The sequence below is a fragment of the Mus caroli genome, chromosome 5 (genome assembly GCF_900094665.2).
Source record: "Mus caroli chromosome 5, CAROLI_EIJ_v1.1, whole genome shotgun sequence".
In the NCBI taxonomy this organism is placed as follows: Eukaryota; Metazoa; Chordata; class Mammalia; order Rodentia; family Muridae; genus Mus; species Mus caroli.
Genome location: NC_034574.1, coordinates 27,430,474 through 27,439,926, shown reverse-complemented (window position 1 = coordinate 27,439,926; position 9,453 = coordinate 27,430,474). Strand labels below are relative to the sequence as shown.

At 43.4% G+C, this 9,453-nt stretch overlaps 1 protein-coding gene across 1 annotated transcript in view; it reads right to left on the bottom strand.

The window, feature by feature from the left end:
- Positions 1-2,874: 2,874 nt before the first annotated feature.
- The window catches only part of Enosf1 (enolase superfamily member 1), a 15,597-nt gene continuing 9,018 nt past the window's right edge, over positions 2,875-9,453 (bottom strand). The window contains 6 exon segments of the mRNA XM_021162209.1: positions 2,875-3,031; positions 3,172-3,425; positions 3,988-4,040; positions 4,043-4,121; positions 6,897-6,977; positions 8,964-8,970. Coding sequence (XP_021017868.1) covers positions 2,875-3,031; positions 3,172-3,425; positions 3,988-4,040; positions 4,043-4,121; positions 6,897-6,977; positions 8,964-8,970 — 631 coding nt within the window.

The window sequence follows — 9,453 nt, the reverse complement described above, 5'->3', positions numbered from 1 at the left end:
AACACTAACTCCTAACCATAACCACTAAACCCTAACCCTAACGCAAACTCTAATCCTAACCCTAACCACTAACCCTAAACCCTGACATTAACCTAACAGTTAGGATTATCTAACTATAATACTCTAACCATAACCCTCAAACCCTAACCCCCTAAACCCTTAACCCTGACCCCTAAACCTAAAGTAAATGCTAACCCTAACCCTGAAACTGAACCCTAACCCTGAACCTTCACCTTCAACCTCACCCTAACCCTAAACCCTCTAATCCTAAGCCTGACAACCCTAACCCTAACACCTAAACACTAACCTCTAATTCTGTAACCCTAACCTAACCCTCACACCCCTAACACTAAACACCTAAACCCAAACACCTAACCCTAACCCCAAACCCTAACTCTAAAGCTATAACACTAACACTAACCTTAACCATAACCTCTAACCATAACCACTAACCATAACCCTGAAACGGAACCCTAACCCAGAACCCTGGCCCTCACATTCACCATCACACTCACCATAACCCCTCTAACACTAACCCTAACCCTGACCCCCTCTAACCCTAAGCATAACAACCCTAACCCTAACAACTCTAACACTAACCCTAACTTTAAGACCTAAACCATAACCCCTAATCCCCAAACCCTAACACTAACTCTAACCCTAATATCTAACACCTAAACCCAAACACCTAACCCCTAAAGCTAACCCTAACTCCAACCCTAACCCCAAAACCCTTACTCAAACCCCCTAACACACCAACACTAACCCTAACACCCTAATCCTATCTATAACATTAACACCCTAACCTTAACCATAAGCCCTAACCCTGAAACAGAACCCTAACCCTGAACCCTCACCCTCACAGTCACACTCACCAACACCAACCCCCTATCCTAATCCTGCCAACCCTAACCCTCAACGTCACCTGAAAACTAACCCTTACCTGAATTCAAATTCACCCTCACCCTAACCCGTCTAACCCTAACCCCAAACTCCTGACCCCCTAAACCTAACCCTAACACCTAACCCTGACCCTCTAGCCCTAACCACTAAACCTATCCTAAAACCCCTAACCTTGACGCTATACTCCTAACCCTAACAGACTAACCCTAATCTCCGAAACCTAACACCCTAAACACCCTAAACAAAACACTAACCACTAACACTAACACATAACCCTAAAACTGAACTCTAACCTTGAACCCTAACCCTGACATTCATCCTCACCGTAACCCCATTAACCATAATCCTAACCCTAACACTGTCCCTAACCATAATCCCAAAAAACTAATCCTAACCCATCACCATAACCATAACCCTCTAACTCTAATCCAACCCCCCAAAATACCCCCAAAGCTAGTTTCATATCCCTCCGCCCTATATAACCCATAAACCTTATCCCCTAACTCCCTAAATCCCAAAACCGTAGCTCCCCATAAACTGAACCCAAACCAAGAACCCTGAACCCTAAGCCGTAACCCTCAACAGAAAACCCTAACCCTAACCACCCTACAACATAACCATAACCCTAACACCTAAGCTCTTACCCTAGCCCCTAACCCATATCACCTAACCCCTAAAATAAGGCAAACCCAGCCCCTAACCCCTAACACTAACCCATAACTAACCCTGAACCTTCACCTTCACCTTCACCAACACCCTCACCCTATCTCTAATCACTCTGACTTTAAATCTAACTGTCGAAGACCGATTCAGACACCAAGTTGGGTTCACGCAGCTTCCGCTTACTTGCAGCTTACTCCACAGCTTTTTACTCCACAGCTTTTTTACTTTGGGGCACAGCTCTCTCCACTTACGGCAAGGGCTATATTTATACAGTAGCGGCAACTGACCTCATCTCCCTCCACGCCACCTCATCCAATCAGAATCACACACGCTCCAGGCACGAGCTCAGGTCGGTCACAGATAGGCTGACAGATCCAACTTGGCAGGCAGCTTACACATGCAGTTTCACTACGCATGCAAGGCAGTAAACATGTGGGTTTCTCAGGGCCTGGCAATGGGCCAGGGCGCCATCTTGGCCCATGCGGCTGCACCTGCTTCCCGCATCTAACAACCTTAACCTTAACGACTCTAACACTAACCCTAACCCCTAAATGGAACCCCTAATTCTAACCATTAACCCCTATCCCCTAACTCCTAAACCTAACTCACACACTAACCCTAACCCTGAAATGAAACCCTAGCCTGAACACCTTCACATTCACCCTCACCCTAATCTTAACCCCCATAACCCTAACTCTAACAAACCTATCAACACCCTAAGTTTAACCCTAACCCTAAAAGCGAACACTAATCTTGAACCCTGACGCGGAACCCTAACCCTCACATCCACCCTCATCCTAACTCTAACCTCTCTAGCCCTAATCCCAAACCTAACAACCCTAACACAAAACCCTAACTCTAACCCTAACCCCCAACCGTAAACCTAACCTAACCCTTAACTCTAACCCTAACCCTCTAATTTTAACCCTATAAGCCTAACCCACTAACCCTAACCCTAAAACTGTAACCCTAACCACTAACCCCTAAACTTAAACCAACCTCTAATCCTAAAACTAACCCCAACCATAACCATATGCGCCATATAACCATGTGGCGCCACCACACCTCTAATCCCAGATGACCTTGAACTCAGAGCTCTTCAAATGTTTAAAATTTTAAAATTAATTTATCTAGTCATTTCTTTAATTAATTTATTCTTGTTTTTTTTTGAGACTCAGCTGGTATTTTTTTTCCTATTTAAAATTATTTCTTTATTGAATTTATTTTTGTTTTTTTCCGAGACTCCAGTGTCTCTGGGTTGAACCCTGAGACGGTTTTTAGCGCGCGCCACCCAGTGGCGACAAGTTGTCACTGCAACACTCCACTCCGGTCCGTGTCAAAGGACAAGGATTTGCCTGAGGTGACCCGGCCAGCGTGAGGGGAGGCCGGGCAGGCGGACGGCTTTGACCCGGTGATGGGGTTGCGTTTTAAAACGGTAGGTTCCCGGAAGGTTGTACCTGGAGCTCTACAGGTGGAAATTACAACTCCCAGCGTGAGTCGGGGGCTACTGTGACGTCACTTCCTGTGGCAAGCAGGAAGTAATGCCTGAGGCAGGAAATAACTACAACTTCCAGCATGCTTGAACCCTAACTTCCTGCACCAGACTTGAAGTTCCTCAAGTTCCTCAAGTTCCGAGTTGTAAATCTCGCAAGAACTCGGAGCGGCAGCGACGATGAGAACTTCCGGTTTTGGGTTCGCTGCCCGGAAACGGGCAAGCAAACAGCGCATGCGCAGTTTCTCTCCTCCGTCCGTCGTACGACCCCACCGACGACTCCAGTGACATCACCCCGGTCAGGTCCTGACCTCTTGGTTACCCGCAGAGCCGCGCGGGCGACCCGTCCTACTGACGTGTGCTGCAGCTGTACATGTGTACATGTGTGCCTGTTGTGTGTCCCTCGTATGTGATGCTGCTGCACATGTAAATATGTGTGCCTGATGTGTCATGCTGTTACACATGTTTACATGTGTGCCTGTTTTGTGATGCTGCTGCACATGTTTACATGTGTGCCTGGTGTGTTGTTACCCTGTACATGTATGCCTAGTGTGTGTTGCCACTTTACATGTGCGCGCGCGTGTGTGTGTGTGTGTGTGTGTGTGTGTGTGTGTGTGTACCTGGTGTTTGCCTGGTGTGTGATGCCACTTTACATGTGATCCAGGAGTTAGATGATGCTGTACATATGTGCCTGGTATGTGTTGCTGCAGCACATGGGTACAGGTGTGACTCTTTATGTGATGCTGCTGCACATGTGTTCATGTGTGCCGTGTGTGTGCTATTCTATTTTTGATGCAAACATCGACTTTTATTTGCATGAGGGACTTGTGCCATGAGAATTTTTGAGAATTTTAGGAATTGTCCTGACCTCTCAAGAACATCAAATAAATAGTAAATGACTGAGATAGCAGAAGCAGCAGCTTAATTACCTCAGAAATAGTTGCATGGCCCATGACGTCTTTCTGGGATGTGGGCTTCTCAACCACAATGGCTTGAATTTAGCTAGTTTTGATATCCACTCCACTGCCTCAGGAACATCCCAACGTTCACTGACACCCATCATCTGCAAGACAGACTTCTCACTTCTCTGTAGAGCCATGGTTCCAGAGAGAAGATGCCTTAATTTAATGCAGCCTACTGCTTAGGAAGACTCTTCTGGCATTTCTTTTGCTAGAGTCTAGTCCAGAGTTCTCAAAAAAGGATCCAAAGTGCAGACAATGGGATTAGAAATCTGGCTTCAGATCTGAGCCATATGTGAGGGAAGAGATGTGAATTGCTCACAGAACTGCTGTGATGTCTACAAGTGCCCTGGGCTGGGTTATGAGATGTGCTGACTTAGGGATGTGTCCATGTTAGATAAGCACTTTACCACTAAGCTATAATATTCACCCCCCATCCTGAAGTCTTTTGTTCCAACCAAGAAGGAGCTAGAGAAAGTATCCAAGGAGCTGAAGGGGTTTGCAGCCCCATAGGAGGAACATCAATATGAACTAACCAGTACCCCCAGAGCTTCTTGGAACTAAACCACCAATCAATGAAAACACATGGTGGAACTTGTGGTTATAGCAGTATATGTAGCAGAGGATGGTCTAGGCGGCCATCAAGGGGAGGAGAGGCCCTAGGTCCTGTGTAGGTTCTATGCCCAAGTATAGGGGAATTCCAGGACTGGGAATGGGAGTTGGGTGGGTTGGGGAGCAGGGGAAGGAGGGAAGGGATAGGGGATTTTTGGAGGGGAAACTAGGAAAGGGGATAACATTTGAAATGTAAATAAAGAAAATATCAGCCTTTAATCCCAGCACTTGGGAGGCAAAGGCAGGTGAATTTCTGAGTTCAAGGCCAGCCTGGTCTACAGAGTGAGTTCCAGGACAGCCAGGGCTATACAGAGAAACTGTGTCTCAAAAAACCAAAAAATAAAAATAAAATATCTAATAAAAAAAGGAACATGGACATTTTAATAACTTTTATGCTGGTCTTGTGATAGGTAAACTCTCTTTTTAAAAGTTATGGGATCTGGTCAGTTTTAGTTTTGGCTTTTCTACAGAGCTAATTAAATCTCATCAGAGTAAGAGATCATATTTTTGCCAACCTTTCAGTTGGATCCACTGAGTGCTTTATTATTATTATTTTTTTTAAAGATTTATGTGTGTGAGTACACTGAAGCTGTCTTCAGACACACCAGAAGAGGGCATCAGATCCCATCAGAGATGATTGTGAGCCACCATGTTGTTGCTGGGAATTGAACTCAGGACCTCTGGAAGAGCAGCCAGTGCTCTTAACCTCTGAGCCATCTCTCCAGCCCGAGTGCTTTATTTTATTTTAAGCATATGAGTGTTTTGCCATAATGTGCGTCTGGTGCCAGCAGAAACCAAAAGACAGCATTTGATCCATGGTACTGGAATTACAGCTGGTTATGAGGATTAGAAAAGAACCTGGATCCTCTGCAAGAGCATAAAATGCTCTTAATCACAGAACCATCTCCCTAGCTCCTTATTTTATTTACACAGCGTATGTCTCCTCTCATGTATATGTGTATGCACACACATGAGTGGAAGTTAGAGGACAACTGTGGTGGTCAGTTCTTTCCTTCTACAATAATGATCCTGAAGACTGAACTCAGGTTCTTGAACTGGACAGCTGGTACCTTTAACAGCTGAGCCATCTAATCAACTCCCCTGTTATCTTTTGAATCACATGCACAGTCAACACTGAATTTGTTCAAATTGATTATTGCCCACCAGGTATTTGACATATTAATAAATAATCACTAATGAGACACCCATTCTACTTGGCACTTAATAAGTTTTTGTTTCATTTAATTTTTACCAATACCTCATGAAACAGCTCTGTTTTACATTAAATATTACCCTGTTTTACAAATAAAAACTGGCTTATAGAGAAAGTTAAGGAAGTCACTCAAGACCAGTAGGCCAAGTTGGTGGTAAGTTTAAGTCCAGGCCTTGCCTTTCAGGCTTTGGCTTTCTCCCTATCATACCACCTGGAAGCCAGAGAATTGCTGGGCAGAGCTTGAGATAGGGCTCACCCTTCTGCCAGCAACCTCATTACACTTGCAGAAGATGGACAAGGACATGAGATTCTATAAATAGTCTAAGTGGTAAGCGTTCCTTTACAGGATACTCTTGAGAACCACAGTATAGCAGGCTCAAGATCAAATTTTGTCATAAATTATTTGAATGAGGGTGACCTCATGAAACAAAAGCATTGCTATTTCATGTATAATGAGGCTTCTGATCTTACATTAAGTACTCCAAAAATAATTTTAACTCACAAAACAAGCCTTATTTTTAAAATATAAAGAATCTGATTGTGACTCTTATACAAAATATTTTTTCATATAATAAAAACTATAATACATAGGAATGATAAATCCTTTTCTTTATCTCAGCTAAAACCTCAACTCTTTATCAAAGAATGGCTACTTGGAACCTATGTCCTGATCAGCTGTGTGAGAGAGGCTAATGATTTACACACCAAGGTTGTGCCAACGGAAGACTGCTTGTTCAGACTCACCTGTATTAGCAAAAGGATGGTCTCTTGCTCGATTGAGATTTAATTGGCTCTGTAGAATTACAAAACTAAAACTAATCAGATCCCATAGCCTTTAAGAAGGGAGTTCACCTATCACAAGACCACCATAAATTATAAAAATGTCCATGTTCTTATTCCTTGGTTGGAACAAAGACTTCAGGCTGGGGATGAATATTATAGCTCAATGGTGTAGTCCTTACCTGACATGGACACACCCCTGAGATGAGAGTCACAGTACCACAGAAAACACTCATGAAGCTTTCATGTCTTAGTATCTTGAGAATATATTTACCAAAGTCTTCTCTAGTCCAATCATGTCCCTGACGAGGTGGCATCTTCGTATGTCATCTGGATGATTTTCCCCAACTTGTTACTTTAAACCTACAAATACACTTAGCTTTAAATAGATCTCTATCTTGGCAAGAACACTTGGATTTTCTGTAGAAGTGAGTCTCTGTGAATCATTCATAGACCATCTTTTCTAGTAACCTCTGTTCTTCCCAAACTTTAGACAAGTCACGTGATAATAATACTCCAAACTGCATCTCTTTATTCAGGATCAGGGCAATGACAGAATTATCTGCTGACCCACAGTGAAGGAACCAGAAGGAGAAGTTGCATCTCTAATACAGCTCCCTGAATTCTTGTTATGCCAAACAGATAAGAACAAACAGGCCCTGGTCCACAGAAGAGGCAAGTAGCGTTCACAAGGCCCATACATTTGCTAGTTATTTGCACAGAAAGTTTTGTCTCCAGTGAGCCCAGTTGGACTAATCTGTTCCTTAGGTGAAAGGCTCCAGAAAGGGAAAGGGACTTGATTAGACAAAGAGGAGCAATAGAGTGTGGTCTGTAGTGTCCTATAGAGTTCTCCCTCATGGCACATTTGGCCACTCACAAGGAGCCCCCCCCCCAACAAAAAAACAGCCTTGATGTCCAATTATTTCTTGAGACATAGACATCTATATATGTTCCTCGTGAATGTTGGAGTATGGTTGGCCCAATTTGAGCACTGTTAGTGGAGAAGAGAATATCATCTCAAGGGACTAGTATCCAATTTCTTCTTCACAAGCCTCTGTTTAGTGAGTACCAAGGCTGTGCTTGTGTCACTGCAGATAGAGCCTATGTCTTCTCCTCAAAGTGTCCAATCTCCCTGTATACTAAGACCATTCAGCTCATAAAAGATTCACACAGGCACAGGAATCATCTTAGCTTGGATAATTGCAGTTACTAACCCCCATCAAACAGAAACAGTCACAGAAAACCACAAATCGATTCAATGCAGAGATCAACAGATCATGGGGAGACCAACCCCAAAGGATAATGTACTTCAAAGTGCCTGCATCAGAGGCTCAGGAAACATCTTGAAAGAAGGGACAGAAAGATTGTTAAGAGGCATACCAGAAAGTCTACTCTGAATGTCTCTCCTAGAAATGACTACACAAACAAGACCAGAACAAAGGCAATATCATGAAAGGAGGAAAATTTTGTAGGATCCCACCCTTGACAAAGAACTATGGGCAACAAATGACGACTAGGAGAAGCAGCCTCTCTCCTTATTGGCTATCCAATGTACAGTGGTCAGCCCTGAAGTCATATACACACTACCATCAAAAATTAACTCAGCAGTATTTAATAGTATACATACATATAATAGTATATAACATGCATATGTATGAGTGATAAGAAGAGACTATCAGCTTGAGAAGGGGGGCATGGGAGGATTTGAAGGAGAGTAGCTGGAGGAAAAGGATGGAAGGAAAGTGACTATTTCAGTCAGAAATATTTTCTTTTTTGAGACAGGGTTTCTCTGTGTAGTCCTGGCTGTCCTGGAACTCACTATGTAGACCAGGCTGGCCTCGACCTCAGAAATTCACCTGCCTCTGCCTCCCAAGTGCTGGGATTAAAGGTGTGCACCACCACCGCCCGGTCAACATTTTTTTTTTTTTTTAAGCTGAACATACTCAGGCACCTACTATCTTGTTTTCTCTTACTCATAACAAACACCCAGGGATTCTTTGACTCTAGGTGGAAGTTCCAATGATATGATTTGTAGTTCTGGAGAATAATGGCAGTAGTTGGCCACAGCCTCTACACATTTCTTTTGCTGAGGTCCAGAAATCTTTCTGGAGCCTTTGTGATCTCTTAGAGTTGACTCATCAGCCAGTCTTTTTTAGTCAGGTAGAGGCTAGTCCTCATGGAAATCTGCTCCAAATTTACCTTGTAATAATTCTCATCAAAAATGGCAACTCTTAGAAGGACCAAGAGAGACGGAAGACATATGTTTAAGAAAGGCTGAGAAATCTGCCTAGGGTCACACAGAATCCTTGAAAAGGAATGGTGGGAAAAGACAAGAGTTTACTTTAATTCTATCAAATGCCAAAGCCCTTTTCATACCTTTTTCATGTTATCACTCTTTTTCACTAAGGAACTGACAAGGGCTCATTGCTTCTTAAATCTGAGTACACAAATGAGAACTAACTGATTGGTCTTGTTGAAATGAAGACCCTGGATGGTGCTCAGCAGTGGAACAATTATCTAATGAGTATGATGCTCTAGGTTCAATCCCTTGCACAACAAAGATTTGTGGATTTGTATACTCAGTGGGTATGTATACATCAGAAGCCGATGTCTTCCACAGTCTCTTCTGTGGGAAGCCACATGTGCCGTTGCAAAGTGGCACAGGCTTCTGCTGGCCACCACGCATACATAGGCAGGAAAGTTTTTTGCCAAGATGAGGTTTTGAGAATTGACCAATCAGAAGAGAGAGAAATTGACCAATCAGAAGAGAGAGAAAGTAACCAATCAGATAAGAGAGAAAGTAACCAATCAGATGTAAGAATGCAAATGAG